We start from the raw sequence: 21,235 nt of genomic DNA, 5'->3' as shown, positions 1-21,235 counted from the left end.
GCGAATAAATCCAGAGAACGTTTTTCGCGCGGACCTGCAGCGGCGAAATCTGAGTTCATTGAAATTACATATCGCTCTTCTAATATCTGACTCGTCCTTTTATATATCTATTCTTCTATTTATAGAAGATAAATCGGTCTTTTATATACACGAGAAAAGAAATTCCACATTTATCGAATATAATACACGATCGAAGGATAGGAGTAGAAAGTTTTTAAAAAATTTTAGAATGCGATAATAATTATTATCGCATTGCAATTAGGATCAGTGATGAGTTAGATTTAAATGAAAAATTTGGCTCTCGATTATATATATTCAAAATTATTCACTAGCTATTGATTTATAATATTTTAATATCTTAAGAAAGATAAATCGCATCGATAAATTGTCATAATAGCAAAATATCCATTCGCGATGAATAGAAGCAGGCTGTTTTCTTCCACACATCGTACAACAAAGGATAATAAGGAAACGATAATCTATTAGCGGAACGATTTGTCATATACGAGGATCGGTGTGTGAAGAATATTAATTGCATCGACGATTATTCGACCATTGATTCGACGCGAAAGAAGATGGCCGGCCTACTGCAACGTGGAAAAATTCTGAGAGACAAATATAGAAACATCAGATTAGAATATCAATGAGACACAATATTTTTCGACTCGCTTCTGAAACGGAAAAGCGATAATCGAGGAAACTTCGTAGATATTCCAACAAATAGCTATTCGTGAACGGATCTTTTCAAAGAGGTATCTCTAAGAAGGCAGTTTCTAAAAAATATATCCTAGGAAAAAGGTTACCCGAAAGAGAAACATCTAAGCACATTCAAAGGGATATATTTTCAGCTGGATTATTCCGTAAAAGGAAACACATGTCGGAGAAAAATTCTTTCAAAGATTATACTCGTTGAAGAGAAAGTTTCTGAGGAATATTTTTCATAAATGCGTATTCAGCCCTCAATGAAAAATATGCTTAGAAAGAAATGCTATTAGTGAGAAACATTAATAAAGAGATGTTTGTTCGTGAGAAGATTCAGGACGATTTCGAGGAATTTTTCCGGAGACATTCTAGAACTTCGAAGACACTATCAAGGAACAGTCGGTGACGCGTTTATATTAAAGAAGAAGACATACTTCCTCTCTCTCTTTCGTGGGCAACAATCGCTTATCCTCCTTGATTCTTTTGAAGAGACGTTTCTGCAGAAAGAAAGATCATAGAGCATTCAGCTTCCTTCTTCTTTCCTTCTCGATCCTCACGATTGATTGTTATTTTTAGAGCCGACCGTTTTCCACTTTTCGGGTTCGGTGAAGATCGATATCTCTTTGTCATAGCAGGTAGACAAGAATGGTACTTGAGGTGGTGCGCGTGCAAGCGCCTCGGGGCGTCGCGACGCTGGGTCGGCGAATTAAGCTCCGCAACTTCGGCTTTACGTAATGTCAATCTGCCGCTATTGCTGCTGCTGCTGCTGCTGCTACCGACACCGTCGGGTGGGACTCGTCAAGGTTATGGGCCGCGGAAAACGCGCTGCAGACCTGTAACAAGACGCCGCCGTCGCAGCCAAAGCCGCTCGTTGATTCTACTAATCTAGTGAGAAGCAAAGCGTTCCACCAGTCAAGCTGAACGAGCGGAAGCTTTTGAAGGGGACAAAGCAGGTGGAGAGACCGCGGTAATCCGGTAAATCGATTTAACGGGATTTCACGGATCGAGGAAAAGGTGTAGAAATAGGAGAAGAAAAAGGAAGAAAACTTGAAAGATCAAAGAAATTGTGGAAAATTTGACGAGAAACTGAGAAACAGGCATACACGAGAGAAATTTGAAAAGTTAAGCGAAAGATTAAACAATTTGAAGATTATAACGGAGACCTACGTATTAAGAACAAAATTAAAATTGTGTAATACTCGTCATACAAAGTAAAATTAAAAAAGTTAAAGAAAGATTTCAAAACTAGCTAAAGTAAAGAAGTTAACGTTCGGTGAAAAGGTATGCTGGTCAGTTTAAGTGAATCGCATTGGTTAAACTTCTACAAAAGCGACACAGGTAGCTAGTTTTGGAAGAAGACTAAGAGGCTACAAAGGCTAAAGGAAAGTTCCAAGAGAAGCAGAACAAATATCAAATAGTTACCTTAGGAAGCTCTGAGAGGGAGGACGGAAACTTAAGGAAACGTCCACGGAAGCCTGAGGAGGAAAGCCAAGAAAGATACCATCGGGCGTTCTCAAAGAAAACACCATCGGCTTCAAGGCGACACTTGAGCCTTACTCGTGAAGGACGTTGCAAGTGTCTTTTCCTGTCGAGATATCATCAGACACGTCTCACATCGTCTTCCTGGATCAGCGATCGCGTCTGAACGGCCTTCGCAGAAACGCTACGGGAATTCGCGAGAACGCGCGTTACTGAAGTTTCGGACGGCCGCGCGCGTGACGTATGTTCTCGTTCGTGTGTTGTTGGTGTTGTTGTTAATGAAAGTGTCCGGCCCGTTCACGCAGACTCGCCGCGGCTCTCGGCCCGCGCGGACGCGCATTACCGATTCTCGCGCATCGAGTGTCCTCCCGAGCTTGAAGTAGGCACTTTCGGATTCTTAGATCGTCTCAGGTTGGTTATTGATCATGTCGAACGACCCCGACTTTTCGCGATTAGACGAGTTTTATTCCCGCGCCTTGGTCAATTTGGATTAATTTTCGATTCTGTTAAACAGAAATTAAATACCCTGAATACGACTTTTTAATTTGATTTAACGGGATAACTATGAAATGCTCTTCTGAATGAAGATATCAGAAGAAATCATAATTTCTTACAAATTTTAACATTACAGAGAATTTCCTGTAATTTTACAGTAAAAAATCGTGTGTACATAGCGGTCCATATGTTAAAATTTTCTTGTGTCACCAAGATTTGATTATTATTTCAATGTAAAATTAACATACAACAGCTATGTTATTTTTTTCTTAACATTTTTATGTGTTACATTTATGTCAACGTGATAACTTAACACTTTATATATGTCATTTAGAATTTAAATATTATTTTGAGTTCTTTTAACACAATCACTTTAAAAAATCAACACGTCTTAAAGTTATTTTAACACATAAACAAAAGTTAAACGTAAATTTTCAAATAATCGTAAACTTTAACATACAAAATAATTTAATTTACTAAAATTAAATGTTTCTATTACACATAATTTAAGTAAAATCTACACATAATTTAAGTAAAATCTGTAAAATAATTAATATCATGTGTTAATATAACTTGAAAAATATAGTCAAAAGAACAAATATAAATGTAAAGTATAGTGTCAATTAATTAACATTTCTAATTTGTCAACAAGTAACACATGATGAATGAGTCATTTTAACTTAAAATTTAGAGTGGACTTTCTGGGACATGTAAAAAATGTTAAAATTACGTTTTATTTTTTACTGTGTTGTGGTACGATCGATGATGAGTAGATCTAAATGAAACGAAAGTGCAGAATAAAATTTTCTCGTCTAAGGCTTTATTTTTAAAAAAATATCGATTTTGTAAATTGAGAAGGTAAAAATATCTTTGTATCCTTTTAAATGCACATTTTAATATACTGCGAAATGTAAAAAGATGCAAAAAGTCATTTCTACTAACTTAATTTGCGAAATCTGAGATAAATTTCAGTATAAATACGATATATAAGATCATTAAAGAATATCTAAAAAATATACAAATGTTATTAAACCTTGAAATTTTTAAAGTTATCTTAAACAAAAGCGCGAGGAAAAATTTCATTTTATATTTTCGACTTATTTTTGCGTGCGATGTCCCAATCGCACCGTCAATTACGTAACCCTGCATTATATAATTTATCCATGCAGACGAACTTATTTACATTATACATTGAAGTTAAAGAGTTTGTTATTGAGAGAAATTAAGATAATAGAATTAAATACAAAATAGGGAAAAAGATTTTCCGCAATCATACCTCTTTATATACGTCTCGAATGTGTCTCTAATGTCCATTTCTGTCAATGTAGATTAACTTTAATCTCGGGTTAACTTACTTTTTATCCTTTTCTAGTTTTAAGAATTAGAAGAAGATAAAAAGTAAGTCAAACCGAGATTAAAGTTAAACCGCATTGGTAGAAATGGATAAAACTGAATTATATTAAAACGGGGAACCACCGGCGTTTTTAAATAATTCGAGAGATATCGAATATCGTTATTCGGAAAGTTACAATAACATTACTAATGCATTCTGAGGAAGATCGGTGATACTCAAGTCTCATGTGTTTAACATATGACTTATTGTCTGCCAACAGATTGGAAGAAGACATCGAATGCCCGGCCTTGTGACGCTCTGTAGGACTCGAGACTTTTGGACGCGGACAGGACAATGAGCGTCAGAATCGTTGTGAGCGTCACCGAGCTCACGAACATGGACGCCAAGGATCGTTACGTCGTCGAGGGCATCGGTGAGTCTCCTATTTAAATTTTCCATCAAACAATATCGTTTCGCATTAAAATTAAGGGAAAAAAAATTAAGAGCAAGAAAAGAGAGAAAATTATAATAGAACAGTGTCGAGAACTGCGTTTTGAAGAAACCACGTCGAACTCTGTTCATCGCAATGACTCCTACTTTCCTAACGTTTCCGAGTCTCGTTATGGTATCCGTGTCATTTTTCTATTTTGATCTGCTGTCTAGATATTTTATCATTACAAACAAGTTATTGTTTAATCAAACTGAATAACCGATACTCATTCTATATTTTTTAGCGAGACGATGGTCTAAAATCTGAAAAAAACCTAGCTAAAAACTAAATATTTAATTTTAATTTATATTTTTTTATTTTAATTTTTGAACAGAATTTTCGCACTTCGAACAATAAAACAGTGTGCGACGGACGCGTCGGCGTCGCAAGTGTCTGCGACCTGTTTTTACTGAATGAATTCTATACACATTGAAAACTGGTGCTCTCCGCTGAGACCTCCTAATAGGAATATCTAATTTTCTTTTTATCATTCTTTACACATCGTAAATTATGATATAAAACAAGAAAGAATGCGTCACGTCGCGTCACGCATTTTATATCGGCAATCTTATTTATGTAAAGTCACGAAACTTGTACTGCATAAAGGACATAATTATAAATTACAAGAAAAAAAATTTGCATTTTTTACGATGTTATATCTCGTAGATCCAAATATAAATCTGTATTATATTAATATAGAGTCAGCAAATGCGATATCACACTTATAAAACACGCGCGTTAAATTGTTCAACCTTAAGCAGATATTTGCTAAATTATCAATAAATATTAAAATAATCAAACAGTAACTGTTACATCTCGTAATGGATATTTGTATTTGCATATCTTATAACTTGAAAATAAAAATTTGAAAGCTTAATGTCTGGCGAGCTTTTTCAGATCTTAGACCACTGTACGTCGATGATTCGCACGTTCGACCCCCCCTCCCCCTCCCTTGCTCATCGAGATTTGTTCGGATAAGAGGCGATTGTTACGTAAACAATGTTATGCGCCGCAAAAGCTACGCAGCACAAATAGTGAATATAAGGATAAATCGGGTTTATAATATAACGACCGTTCTCATTCTGACGTTCAGGTAGAGAGTGTGACTCGCGCAATTTTCTTTTGCTCGCGATAGCAAAAATCAATATGTATTGTATTGAAAAATACACAGTAAAAAATTTTGTGTCAATGGAAGTCCACTCTCAATTTTGTGTTAAAATAACTCATTTATTGTGTTATTTTTGACATTTAGAAATGTTATATCGACATTTATAACATTTCTAAATGTCAAAAATAACACGATAAATGAGTTATTTTAACACAAAATTGAGAGTGGACTTCCATTGACACAAAATTTTTTACTGTGTATATATTATATATATTTATATATACTTGAATATATATATTTTTTTTTTTTTAAATATATATCTTACGTACACACATATATGTATAATATTTAAATATCAAACCTATTAATTCAAAATACTGGTCTGGTCGCAATCTCAAAATTGGCTCCCTCCGGAGGAAACGAAAAACTGCCAATTTTTTGGCTTTTGCGGCTTATTGCGCGAAATAGATAAGCGAAGTCACGAAACTCTTTGTGCAGGTTCCTGGAAAAACGCGCATTGTTTTTCAAAGTTACGAGAGACCGCACAAGAGAGTCTCGCCTGAATGCTCGATCGCGCTCGCCAAAAGCGACATATGTCGCGTTACGCTAATAATACGCTCGCTAAGTATCATTGGTCGGCTCGCTCGCGCGTTTGCACGCAATTACGCGAATTTGCGCGCGATTCACGACCGCTAACGTCGCCGTCAAATAAACATCCGCACGTCATTTACGGGACTCATTCGCGCGCTGCAGATGAGGCCTGCAAATGGACCGCGCGCACGAGATCTGACTCCCGCCCGTCATATATGACTCGCTTGAGATCTATTTTCGATACTCCGGACTTTTGCCCGAGACTTCTGATTAGCAATCGAAAAGAACGGCGTCTCTGCTTGCTTTGCATATTTTTGAATCAATCGTTTCGGGAGCAACGTTCGCGGCGTTCTAAAAAGAAACTCTTAGTATAATTTTCCAAATATTTCTTCTACTTTTAAGAGCGGCGCCCGTTCTTCGGGAACATTTTATTCTGTTTTAAATTCCGTATTAAAACAGAAAGTACCATTTTCATCGGAAATATCAAGACCAATGAATAAGTAATACCTGATAAATTTTAATAAGCGTAACATTATCTTCTAAGTCATAAATAATTAATAATTTCTTCCAAGTTCTCTCTATATCCCGAGGCGCGTTTTGTCCGATCTAGATATCGGGTATATTATTCGATCTGCTGAATAGATAGTATTGCTCGGCGTGATTAACAGATCTTATCTGCGTAAAAAAACCGGTATAATTACGCCAACGTCACATTATATAATCTACTACCGACCATTTGCGACCGTCCGCGCATCGAGAATTTGCAATAATTTCCGCGCGCGCGAATTTATTGCCCGTTACAATCTCACGTCATACGGTTCCGTACTTGGAAGCTATTAAAAGATCCGTGACTATTAAAATAGAAATTAATTAAAATTTATATTTTATGAAAAATTTCTGGAGGTGTGTTTGTCATTTTAGCGGGCTCGGAATCGTGCGTTTCGAAAGAATTTAATTTGCGTTGAAATTTCATAAAAAAATTTTTATTGCTTCTCTTCTTCGGGAGTTTAGGATCGTACGTCTCGTAATTACGAGCCTGATATACTTTTTTTATTCTCCACCTGTCTCTGTTGTCGTAAACTGCCCGCAAGAATACTCGTACTTCGTTTTCTGACGGAAGTGTGGCTTACACACACAAAACTTCGTTATGTGATTGATTCAATTAACATTCGAGCGTCACATTTACCGACGAAAGATGAAATCTCTACGGTGGATCGTGTTCGCGTGACGTGGCGTCTTCACGTGACATGGCAAAACGTAAAATTTCGTAATCTAATCTAAGTTGGACTGTAAGGAACAAAAGAGAAGACGTGAGGAAAAGGGGAGGTAGTGATAAGCGAACAATTACATTATCGGTGCGTGATAATAGACAGAGGCCAATTAGCTTTATGACGTTCTTTATTCCAACTGCGCTTTCGCTGTCACGCATTCCTTATCACGAATCTTCGCTAGGATGCAAAAATAACTCATCCTTGACATTGAAACACGTTAAGACATCCCGCAAATTTGTTCGTACAAGAAGCTATTTCGAATTCGAAGTGTGACTTACGAAGAAACAAAGCATAGCAGAAGTTTCCAACGTGACAAATTCTGAAGATATATTTTCAATTTTCAAGACTCCAAAAATCACAAAGCTTAGAAATTTCAAGGATTTCTTTATTCAAATATCTATTTACAACTTCGAAGCTTGATATGTAAAAATCGACTCGAATCAACTTCGGAACGTTTCAATGGTAGATTGATAAAAAGAAATATATGTTTTATAAACTCTTTGTACTTGTTGTACGAAGAAACTTTAATAATGATTAAATTATTATATTCGTAGAAAATTATTACTAAATTATCATATTATTATATTCGTAGAATCATAGGAAAAAATTATTTAAACGTAATTCTTAATTCCCAGTTTCATGACTTGACGTTTTTTGTGATTACATTGAATCGATTCTGCCCCAAGGTGTAAGAACGGGCAAACTTTTTATGTCTCGGATTTAAAGACGCACGAATTTCGGGTATAGTTGAATCCGCCATTCGTGCCCGGAGAATTCGGTAATCGGAAGCGGAACGCCGTCGTCGTCGCGGCTAATGAAACTCGCCGCGGTTCTTGGCGGCAACCGCGGCTCCAAGTTCAAGGTCGTTATGCTCCGCGGCACGTTCCGCGACTTCCAGCGGATGGTATCGGTGCCGTTTTCTACCTCGAGCCTCGGCCGTTACCTACCTGGCGGAGGAGGTAACAGCATCGCCACGTGCCGACGCGTCACGTGCGAGTCCTCGTGGCGCGGTAAATAAATCAAATCCCGTGCGTTTCTCATTCACTTTAGACGCGCAAACACGTCCCAGTCTCGTTAAGCATGAGAATTCCTAATTGAATCTGGAAACACATTGCTGAGATTCTCTCGCGATCTTCGCGGATAAAAAAAAATTATCGTCGCAGATTCTCATCTTTCGATGATAGGAAATTACGCGATATTACGAAGAAGCTGCGGAGAGGAATTGTCATTACGTCACGATGCGGTGTTAAGAAATTAAATCCGCTTACTTTTCGTTTTTGCCGCAGCTACTTAAGTTATCTCCTCGCACATGAGAATATTTCTATTTCATTTCCGGTCGCAAATAGATTCTTGGTACGTTCGATATTTCTAAGCGCTATAAAAGTTGCTGTTTGGCGGACAAAAGGAAATAAGTAAACGCTATTTTATCTTATCACGAAATGTTAAAAAGACGCACGATACTTACGTAACGTGAACTTGTTTCTTTTTTTTTTTTTGCAAAGTAAATTATCATACGATATGAATGCCGGCAGCTCTGCAGACGTTATAAAAATTGAAGTATTGCTAATTCTTTTACCCAAACACACAAGAAGTACCAGTTATAGGTTTTTCGAGGTTTTTTCGAAATATGCAAATTGAATTTCTTCATCCTGCCCACAATCAATAATGGTGTCCCATTGAAAAAGAATTCCCGGAGCATTTCGTATTTTCTCACAACTTGTTATCCTAAGAATTCATTTAAGTGGTAAATAGATAAAGAAAAGGTATGTTTATTCTCGATAAACGTAAGTATTGATCATCCTGTTCTCCGAACACAAAGAAATTACGATGCGCATATCTCACAACAGATCTGCTCCGAAGCGCTGTCGGGAGATTAATTAATAGCCAGGTTGTCGGACACACACCGGTTAGTGGACAATGTTGTAGTGGACGATCTTCTTAAGATGCGGCAGCAGGAAGTCACTGGAATGGTTATAATGGAAATGATAACATCTGACTCACTCGTTTATGCTTAACAATGCCCGTAGTCGGCGATTACGCAAGGCGGACCTTTAACATTTCGCTCATTAACGGAAATATGATTCGCCGAATAATTCGCCGTGACGTCATGTCGCGATCATGAGTCTCGAGAGCAACGAACCGCTCCATCTACGCGTCATCTCTAATCTCAAAGTCCAGAGACCCGGTGATCCCGGAGATGTGACTTCGAGACTTATTTTTTGGAGTTTTATTCAAGATGCTTTTAAGGATGTTTTTTTTTATCGCTCCTATCTGGACTTTGAACGTTGTAATCTGCGGAATTATACGAACAATGATTCTCGAAAATTACATGTGGCCTATTTGGCATTTAGATGTCAATGCTAAAAGTACCGATGTCCTGGTATTTATGAAATTAATCATGTGAAATAATGTAACAATGAATCATTATAATACAATGTGCTAAGTAGTACATCAATTAAAATGATAATTAGCAACTGACGTAATATTAAAGGAATAACTTGATATTGGAATTCTCTCACGAAGGTGGATTTGTACGTGCGCGCGTGCACCGAACACAAAATAAGAAATTCTTTATCATCTATTAATTTAACTGTGCCTTTAATTTATACTTTTGTTACATTTACTATTTTGATAAGTTGAAGCAATATAATAATATTATAATGAAATTATAATTAAATATATCTATATAGGATGTTTTATAACCAACAATTTAATACCTTAAAATAATTAATAATTCTGGAGATTGATAGTTTTGATGGCTTTATTGATAACTTTAATAAAAATATAAATAATTGATTAGTTACTCTTCCCAAAAGAACACAACAAAAATATCTGATGTTAAATCTGAATTTTAAGACTAAAATATATTTTACTGATAAAAGTTTAATTTATTATTATTATTTATATTCAACTTTTATGTTCCAAGAGGAATAAAATCACATGAATTTAATGAAATAAGACATTGGCAGAAGATCCGACCCAATCGACTTGCAAAATAGCTCGTAATGGACCAAGAGACATTTCGAAATCATTTGAAAGCGCTTAGAAATTTAATACTCAGAAAGAAAAGAAATAGATGTAATATGTATTATTCCAAACATACACTTTGGACCGATATAATCCCTGTGTATCGCTATTATCCCAAGTAGAACATAAAACTCATATTATAGTGACATCATGTAATGACGTTATCATGACTTTATTCATCACTTAAAAGCTACCTGTCCAGACATGAATAAAATCATGATAACGTCATCACGATGTTATTATAATTTTACGTTCTACGTTTTTTTAACCGTATTCTAACCGGGGATAGAAAATAAATTTCTTTTAGTAAATTCAACAACAAACAAAATAATTTTATTATGTTTGTCCATAAATGTTCATTCATGTTTGCTAGCTCTTAGTTTGGGTTTATCTGTAAATATATATTTTGCACACATCATTGCACACACTCGGCATTTGTTGCGGCGTACTGCTGTGTCGTACACCACAGTCACCTTGCTGCCATTCATGTGGCGAAACTCGAGCCGGCACACAGCGGCGTTCCATTTGTCATTATTTGTTATTAAGTTATTATCGAAACGCAATCGCGGTAGATATCGCGAAGGAAAACGTGATCATTTTATAGGATTAACTACTATCAGCCCGCGTTTTTAATTAACTCTTATTATATGATCAACGATTTGTATCGAGTCTACGGCTACGTATATCGAAGCAAATATTTCGCGATTTATTCATTTGTTTCACGGAATAAGTGAAGAGAAAAATGGGAATTATAAATTATTCATTATTTCATTATTATATATATTCAATTATTTTATTACAATATATTTAGAGCACTAATTGTTTCTTTAATGCTTAGATTGTAATTAATTCAGTTCACGTTTAAACTTTTAGCGACTTTGAAGTGCAATTCGCTCATTACTTTTTAACTGAATAATTCAAATAATAGAAATGATATATCAATGTTTATTAATAAATGTGTATTTTATAGGATTGGTATGTTCGAAATATACTGCAATGCGTATGCTAAATTTCAATTGTACATTTTTTTAGTCTGTCAGGCGTCTTGATTAGCTGTTAATATAATTTTATTAATTAAATTTTATTGCACAAAATGTCAAAATAAATTCGATTTCTATTCCTGCATTTTTCGATTATTAACGTCGTGGATCTGAAACGGACCGATTTCAAGTCGAGCGACATTGCGATGTTAATTAGTAAATACAATTGCAGGCATTCCCGTATGTTTTAATATATGGTAATCGAGTAATAGATACTTGAGCATTTTACATTAATTTACTGAAACTCGTATATAAAATTGATCATATACAGGTTACATGCGTGCAGTATGGTAAAATTGTTTTGACATCCTGCAACTACATATATGCGGTCAGTTAATTACCCTCCCAACTCGGGCAGATTTTGCCTCGTGCGCGCGCAGAAATTTCCATAAAAATCATCGTGTTCCGGTGCACGGGAGCGCGCCGTGATGCGATCCGAGGCCGATTACGTCTTCGTTGTATTACGTATCATCTCGGAGGAAAGCCGTCCTGTTACGTGTTAGGTAATCGATCGGCCGCCATCGCGAATCCTCCGCATCCATATTCATGGCCGCCGCGTCGCTTATCGCGGGCACGAGAAAACGACGACCTCCTCTGGAAAAAATTTGGAACCCACGATTATAGTAATCAAATTATTTGGATATCGTAACCATATAATTTTACGTATTTGAACTAGAAATAACACCGCGTAACTAAAAATCGTAATTAGCTATTCTATCTATTGTATTTCAAAGATTTTTAAGTTATACTAGTCAATTCTCTCAATTAGTTCTGTCGATATTCAGTTACGCAAAGATAATTTTCACTTAAGGGGCACTAACCAAAATGTTGAAGTGCTTAACTGTGGGTCCAATTCGGTAAAAATTTTTCCCAGAGCTAGTGTAAAATAACAAAATTACACCAAGTGTTCCGAAAAATGTGCAGACTGATAATAGTTGTTGCCTGATAAAGACCCCAGAATTCTGATCATAAGTACATTCGTCTGTTTGAGAATATATCTTGAATATTTAAGTCATGTTCGCAGAAACTTTTAAAATAAAAATTCCAAACAAATCTCTAAATAGAACCGATATAAAAAATAATCCAAAGTGCGTATAATTTTACTGAGATTTTCGTTTGTAAATCGCGAATAATGCGAGTAAAGGAGAAAAATGATAAAAAAGCTTTTATATAAATCTCTATAAAATCACTTTAGTCCAGAGGAATCTTCTCAAAACAAAATTAACATTAAGTAAACGTTTAAGTTTAATCTCATTTGTATTGCTAATTCTGTCATTCGGATATCTCCGGCCAGGCAAACCCTTTCGCGGCGAACCCTTCCAGCGCGCTCTCGAGACGTCAAGAGTGCGCTCTCGAGACATCAACGTCGGTCGCGGGGTATACGCTTTATGGGCGGATTAACGCGCCCACACAAGGATGCGAGTGCAATTATTGCGCGGAAGGTCGTCTGCAAAGTGTAGCCTGGTCGTCGGTTCAGGAAAACGTTGACGGCCATCCGCGCGTATGACGATAAATGCGAGTCACGTCATGTATCGAATACTCTATTCGGCATGCATCCGTATTCGAATGGAGTCATTAGTTGCCTCTCAAGGCGCCTATTAATTCGCGAATATAGCCGTCTCGCGGCTTTTGATAGGGCTCCATTCGACAGTCCGATCACGAAGCCCGATCAAATCGAATGCATGAGCCTTCCATCTCTCTTTCTCACTCCTCGCACATTATTTAATATCTTATTCTTATGCAAAATTTCACGTTAAGCGAAATAAACTCGTAGGTTCGAGGAAGTAATTTACGTAAAGAATATTTACGAGAATTAAGTATAATTGATTTCGTTTAATATCACAGATTTTTTTCATTAGCTACTTCACATATATTATATATCATTAAATTTGATATATATTAGATATTTGCGCTGTCAGGGATGCATAAAAGTTTCCAAAGCCCAAGATTCTCGGAAACAGTCTCAAGAATTCGATGAGATAAAAATTTAATAATCCAAACGACTTTACGATTCAGAGAGAATAGACGATTGTAAAACCCTAAGATCTCAGAATCAAGGATCTTGGAATCAAAGGCTTTAAAACGAGCAGACATTTTATTACTTTTCCTGAACCGAAGGACACTGGAATTCAAGGATCCGAGATAACAAACGTTTTAAAATTCAATAACAATATTTTTTTTCTCCCTAATGATCTGCGACTTCTCCGGTGACTTTCTCTGGAGACTCTCTTCTTCTCTTTCTTTCTATATATTAGATTTAGTCCTCGCGATGCCTAATCAGGAAACCGGCTCTAATAATCGGAACAACCATCACCCTGAATATGTAACGTCGTCGGATATTTTCCCGCGGTTACAAAACTAACCGGTTTGTACAATTATGTGTTTTCTTTTTTATTTTTCCTTTTTGTCGATATATGCCCGAGTATATTGAGTCCGACGGGAAAATGCGATCTCGCGACGCGATTCGCGACGATTAGAGAGAAACGTAACGAGCTTCCGATCGCGTTCTGATTCTCGTTAATCCCCCAGCGCAACGGAACTAGTCCAAGCGGTCGCGGTATCGTCCGACACCGCGGGACTGGTTTATCGTGAATGGAAACTAAGTCTGGTTTGCGCGGTCCGTGCGCGCGGCAAAAAAGAAAAGTGGGCCCCCCCGGAGGACCTTCGACCGGCCAAAAAGTCTTCCGCCTCGGTACAGAACGGGTTTCTCATTGAGGATTAAGTGAAAAAGATCCTTGGACAATGGCGCGTATCGGCCACGCCGATCGGCTTCCTTCAGGGCTACCAATTGGAGCGTTGCGTTATTTCGACGACGATTCACAGCGATTCGGCTCGCGACTTAACTCTTTCACGCGGAAAAGCGAAACCACCTCTTTAACTATTTAACGATTTAGATTTCTCGGCTACCTGATCACTTAATTGAGTGACTCGTAACTGAGTGGCTCATGCTCGACGCAGCACAGCGTCGGCCCAAATCGCGAGAAACACAAGAACAGACTCTTCATAATAATCGAAAATGTATTTTATGCATAATAGATATTATAAAAATTAAATTAATAAACGATCAGGACTGAAATTGAAACATTCGGGAAACGAAGGATTGGAATGCTTCGAGGAGTATTTTTAGTTCTCCGCGATTTGTTTATTTACGTATAATACGTTTGTTTGCATATTTACACATATTTACATATTCGATATGAATCTCGCGAAGGAAAAAACCGATTATCGAGTTAGATGCAAATCGGCACACGCAGGAACGCGTAATCACGGCACGCAATTAAGCGCGCGATGCCCGTATCCTTTTGTCGAGCGCGTTTCCAGACCACGGGACTTCGTAATCGCCGTTTTACCTTGACGCGGCTAAAAGCGAGACGGGACGACGACGGGACACGACGATGACGGTACATTGAATGCAAGCTGAAAACGATTATCCCCGTGGCATGTCTTAAGCGGATCGCCATCCCGATCCGATCGCTTATTATTGTTCTCACCCGCGCATTTTTTATTGTAAATTATGCGCGACGCGAAACACAAAGGCCGAGTCCTCGCGCGGAAACAAAGCGATCCGCTGCCGCCGGTTAATATCGGGCTATTATCGGGCGAGGTATTAATCTCGCGATTCGTGCTTACGTGACGCGCCGAAACGCGACGGAAATAAATTAACGAGCGCGGAAGGACGGTGTGTTGTTGTCGCGTTTTTTCCAGGGACCCACGAGTTGATCTAGAATTTAAATTTTAATGCAAGGTTTGATTCGATTAGATTAATTAAATAAAAGTGGATTCTTAACAACAACGTCTGCATCGTAAAAATACAGCGAGATACGTTTTTTACACACCTGCACTTCGTGTATTTCAAGGAAGATAATTTATTTCGGCGCGAATATTTATTTTCAGAGTTCTGTGCGAAAGAAATATTGCGATCATTAAATGAGAAAGCCAGTTAGTTATTGTTTGCAAAAAGAAAAACATTTAGTTGATTTAGAGCCATTTAATTTAGATTGATTAATCCAAAACGTATTAAAATATTGTCCACGCGTATTTTTGGAACAGAAAATAATTTAGGCATGAAATATCTTTTTTTCAGAGAAATATGTAAAGTAAAACGTTGTATGAAAAATCGAGAGAAATTGGAATCACTTAACGTTTCCGAAAGCGTATTCAATTAAGATCCAGAATCAATTAATATAATTCGATTAATTAAAGTTGATTAAGATTATATTTTAATCCACAGTCTCGTGTTGTAAAACCGCAGTGAGATGTATATTATAAACATTATATCTACCTTTCTGAGAAATACATATTTATTATTATTTACTATTATTTTTATTTTCTCGTAGGCGCGTTCTTTTTGCCACGAAATGATCTGTTTTAAAAGAGCCATGTTAAAAGAACAGATAGATACATGTTCAAAACGTAATAAGATTGTTCGCAAAGTTGAATTTCCAAATGTAATTTCCTGTAATTTTTCTTATCGTAGTTATTACTCGTCGTTGTCCTCGGGAGACATATAATAAGACGTCTCATAACTATACGTTCATATTCGAATCACTCTTGAACTGCGCGTCTCCTCCGAAAATACCTCTTCGGCATCTGTTCAAACAAGATACTCATACATCAAAAGCAAAAGAATGTCATTCGGGATTTCTGATAACGCTGTTCGATGTCATATCTTTCTAATGATATCTCATTGATCTCTGTCCACTGGCGCACCGGCAATGATATGTTTATTATTATTATTAAAGACATTTTTAAATCTTTCGATATCTAAAGTTGTTAAGACCCGATAGAAATTACACGTACTATCAGACGAGAGGAAACAAAGCCGTCTTGCGTTTTACTGTTAATTAAATTAAATTTATAAGGCAGAAGTCAAAATAAACGCATAAATGCATAAATGTAATGCATAATGTATACAACGAAGTCAACATTACGTCCATAAAAAGTACGTAATTTTATTACACGATAATTAAATAAATATAATCGTAATAAAATTACGTACTTTATATATGTATATAAACGATGTATATGTATAAATCTAATTGAAAATAATAATATCAATTCCTTACATATATAAAATATAGCAATAAAATTTGGAAAATACGTATATCGAAACAAAAACTCCTAAAATGTAACATATTTATGTAACTTGACTGACTGAACATGCGAAGAATATGCCAAATGGTCAGAAAAATAATGCGGTGCTCCTGGGACACATTGTATGCTCTCCAACGTGGATAGGAAAGAGAAATCAAAAGTGTAAGAGAGAGGTGGAAGATTGAGTAAATAAATGTCGATGGTTTCGTTTATTTCAAGATAGGGAGAGAAAGAGAAAAAGAGAGACGGAGTGAGAAAGAGAGAGGCATTCGTATTCATCAAGTGCACGCGTCAATCACGTGTCGAGTATCCCTAATACATGTTGTGATAGTGACGAAATCGTGGCTCGTTTAGCGACACGTTTCGCTTTTCTCGTTCCGCTTTTCTCGCTGTTGATTCCATCAAGAAAGCGGTGCAAGGTAATTAATCGGGAATTTAATTAAACTCGTTCTGTGTGGGCTCCATCTTTTCTTCTCTACTTTATATCTATTCTAGGTATCTGAATTTTATCTCCGTTCTTATTATCGAGGAACGAAAGTGTTTAGGACCTGTAGGAATTACTGGAAATAGCCAGATTCGGCCCTGAGCAGATGAATAATAGTCTTAAAAAAAGAACTCGTATATCAAAGACACGCCGAATGCAAAAGAATAATCGACTCCCTCGTAGGCATCGGCAATTTTGACATTAAGATAGGTGTTTCAGTAAGGGATAAAAACCGGGTACCGTCGAAAAACCGGTTGATCGATGTTTGTGTCAAATTTCTCGCTCATTAAAAACCGGCTAATCATCCTTGGTAGACGCAGTGTCTACCACGCTGGTCCCATTAAGCTTTCATCTCTTTCCAAGATTTATTTAATTAGGTAAAATCTGGTAAAAGAAATAACTTTACGATATTTCGCGCGGGTTTTTTTTTCGCCAAAAAGACCTGTGCAGTTTTAACATCAAATTACTCGACTAGGGACCGTATTCTCGAACCTGCCCTAATGATTTTCGTATGCGACTTTTTCTATTTGAAAAGCATTGAATTTCGCATGCGAGTTTCATGAAAACGATTCGAGAATAGGGCCCTAGATTATCTCCCGATTCGAGAGAGATAAATCGCACTTTTCCTCCCGTTCTCTCTTTCTCTCTCTTTTTTACGAGGTAATTTACAGGATTATATTCGACGCTTCTCTCTCTTATCGGAATCTTGATCGCGATGAGCAATTATGGTTGAAACGCTCGCGTGTTAACGATATCATAACGGAGGTTTTTAATCTTTTATTTTATGAAGTAAAAGTTACGACTCAGTTGAACAATAGCATACCTTCTAGATGTTTTATCTACTGATAACAGTCCGATAAATGATATGTAATAGTTGCGGACAAGTACACAACAACGTTACTGCGCCTTTAGCGCGATAAGCTACTTCAAATTGTCTGCTTTTATTTGCTCGCCTTCGGAAACGGGGCTTTAAGATGCCATAATCGCACATCTCCTCACAAATTACACAGAGCGATATCGATTTAAAAATAGTGATATGTATGTACGTGAGACAAATAAATCATTCGTGCACCATATTCTTCATGTCGTATCACCAAGATCTGTATGTCTACATATTAACTCTCGATCGAATCTTCACGTCTTACGCTGAAAGTAAAAGTGAAGTTAAAAACTCGCGTCGAAGGAAATACTCGGAAGAAAAATTGCCGCAACTTAAAATTCATTGATGCTTTCAGGGAAAACTCAGTTTTGTAACAAACTTGAAAGGGTCCTCTATTAAACTAAAGGGTGTATTGAACGTCATTTTGAAATAAAATTATAACTGCTAAATTGAACGTCGACGCCCATGAGCCATCGGCATTTACAGTTTTTGATCCTTGATCGCATTTGCTTCGGCCTTGATTCTATATATAGTCTTTGGCTAATTATCGCGTGCTGTTAATGACCGATTAATCGATTGGAAAATATAATACTTCACTTAATAATACGATTTGAAAATAATATATATTTTCTTTAATAATTATTTTTCAAGTCTTTCTCTTGAGCAATGAAAATCTATAATCTTGACTGTGTTACGGAAACAATTGCACAATAAATCGATTTGGAGTGGAATTTTTCGATCAAGTGTCTTTTTCCGGCTGCCATTGGTAAAGTTGTTTGTTTGTTTTGTACTGTCTTGCCGTGTACCTCTGCATCGTTCGGTGTTTGTTCGATTTTTAGTCTAACTCGCACGATACCTTATCTCTCGTTAGCTTTGCTGGCGCGTTATCACTCGCTCATACTGATTGGCAGCGGTATACCTATGAATTATGTTTGACTTACGTCTTGTATCTTTTATTGCCGCATCCTGCGGTTCCGAGAAATTGCGGAGGTAGCGACCAAATGAGCCGAGAGAAGTCACTGCAATTAATTTATTGTCAATTAAATGTGTCATATCTGCGACAGACGCAGACGTCTTAATTAATATCTTTCCTAATTATTGTTTTCAATTAAATAAGTAAGAAGCTCCAATCGGCAAATGACTTTCTTGAACCTCATTTTAATTTATTTCATTTCTGCGCGAGAGAAACCTATAATTTTAATTAAATTTTTCACGAAATTTTAACTACTTTATTCTATGAAATTTTTAAATTTTTTCTATAATATTCTAAATTCTATATTATCGAATACCAGGAACTATATACAAGGCGAAGGGGGTCTAAAGGTCCAGATAGAAAATATCTCAAAGTATTTAAAATTCTACAGATCGACATATTGATAGCTTCTGAACAAAAAGTTATCACTTCATTCAAACGAAAGCAAAAACTACATAAATATAAGGGAAGATTAATCTCGTACTCCTGACGCGCACGCTGGGGGTCACCGTTGAATTAAAATCGCAGTGTCATTGATACCGGAAGCGAGCTATCAATGATATCACTCGAAAGCAGAAATCTTCTCGTTTGAAGAAATCAGATGGTCGAGAACATTCTGTGTGAGAGTTCCGAGAAGACCGGGGAAGAGGTCGACGACGAGGCCTTCCCGAGGTTGCCATTATCGCAAGTACAAATATGGTTTACGTCGTCACCGAGGAGCGCCTCGGGATACATAATGCAGGAAACATGCGAATGTGGCATTCTACATTTTAACGGCTAGACGCTAGACAGTTACTTGCGCGCGCGCGCCCGCGTATCACGTCACGTGCGAGCACTGATAAGACTGCTTAATGACATCGGTCGAGCTTGTAAGATAGTACCCGAGACCTAGAAGTAGAATACGCTTGAAACCTTGAACGTTCGCGGATACTCGATAATATAGAAATTGAAAAATTTCCGGTTACTTTAAAATGGCGACAATGTAATTCGAACCATGATGTAGAAATTCGGGGATCGCCGAAAATCATGATATTTTCGGACGTTTGAAAATGACAAATGTACTTTGAGCCATGATATGTAAAAAAGCAGGGATTAATATTTTGTTAACGATGCTCTGCCAGTTAATATGATGTAAAGATATTTCGATTTTAATCCACACATCGCGAGTTATAATTTATGATCAGCTTAAAAATCACGCGAAAAAAGATCCTTGATTATGACTTTGAAATAACTTTTACGGAATTATTACATAAAATGACGAACGTGTAAATAACTGATTTTTAAAACATTTTGCGTCGAATTTATTTCAAATGTTCGCTTCACAATCAAGTTGCAATCGTAGGAAAAACAGAGATATGATGTTTTGTTGATTTGCTTCTGTCGACAAAGAGACATCCACTTAAGGCGAACTGAAAAACAAAGTTGCGTTATCTATTTACTTATCAAGCTTTATTCGCATTGAAATTCTCTAATCTTTATCATCGATTATTTGTTTGAGTTAATAAAATAATACATTAAGGTGTCTACACTGTTAAATTTTTAGTGTCAAATTATACTCAATTTGAGGCATTTTCAATCATTACTATAAGTCGCCACTGCTCCTATTATACTCAATATATCGTCAATTTAACTAAAACAATGTTACTTTAACTAAACCAATAAAGTTAAAATAATATTTTTTTGTGTTAAAATAATAAGTTTCGACACACATGGTAGTTAAAAATAACAAAGTGTTATTTAACTCAAGGTATTGGTTTAAAATTCATCCTTTAATATATTTAATAATTTAATCAGACTGTTTCATCAGACTTTTTCATTGCCGCAGACATAATACATTCTGAATTAGTATAATGTGACAATTAATATACTGCATTCCTAAACGAAATGATTCTAAAATGATAAAAATTTTGTGTTGAACAAAGAAATCTTACTCGCTATTTAATTCTGATTAATTCTTGATGGACTTGCAACTTAATATCTCGATAAATTATCACGTTTAATGTTAACAATCAACCGAGAAATAAAGAAGTTTTATCGAGAACAATTGATTAATCGACGAAAATAGTGAGAAACTAAATCAAAAAGTGCGTCTGCAGAATCTGACGACTTGTCTCGACATTGATTCATAATTATGTATAAGGAAAACGAAGAAAGGGAGTGTGGAACTTGCGCAAATCTCGTGACACACCGCGGTACACAAATGAGATTTTGATCGCGGTAAGGGCATGAATTTGGACAAAGCGGTGTCCTTCGCCGACGCCCCAACAT

At 36.5% G+C, this 21,235-nt stretch overlaps 1 protein-coding gene and 1 long non-coding RNA gene across 8 annotated transcripts in view; one reads left to right on the top strand and one right to left on the bottom strand.

Moving 5' to 3' along the window:
• The window catches only part of LOC139773933 (uncharacterized), a 79,045-nt gene that overhangs the window by 5,881 nt on the left and 51,929 nt on the right, over positions 1-21,235 (top strand). For 3 of the 7 annotated variants that reach the window (XM_071708793.1, XM_071708787.1, XM_071708792.1), the window contains exons 2-3: positions 423-2,592; positions 4,290-4,442. In XM_071708793.1, the coding sequence (XP_071564894.1) occupies positions 4,364-4,442 (79 nt within the window). In that variant the 5' untranslated portion in view covers positions 423-2,592; positions 4,290-4,363. Of the gene's footprint in view, positions 1-397; positions 2,593-4,289; positions 4,443-21,235 lie in introns of all 7 variants that reach the window. The other 4 variants (XM_071708791.1, XM_071708790.1, XM_071708789.1 and 1 more) reach the window with 3 other exon arrangements.
• On the bottom strand, positions 11,948-19,500 carry LOC139773875 (uncharacterized). Its single transcript, XR_011718448.1, has 3 exons — positions 19,452-19,500; positions 18,936-19,013; positions 11,948-12,130 (listed from the first exon to the last, which is right to left on the bottom strand). It is a non-coding gene; the product is annotated as an uncharacterized lncRNA (long non-coding RNA).

The sequence above is a fragment of the Temnothorax nylanderi genome, unplaced genomic scaffold (genome assembly GCF_030848795.1).
Source record: "Temnothorax nylanderi isolate EJ_2023f unplaced genomic scaffold, tnyl_v1.0 TNYL_tig0071_pilon, whole genome shotgun sequence".
Classification (NCBI taxonomy): Eukaryota; Metazoa; Arthropoda; class Insecta; order Hymenoptera; family Formicidae; genus Temnothorax; species Temnothorax nylanderi.
This window is presented reverse-complemented; position numbering and strand designations above follow the sequence as displayed.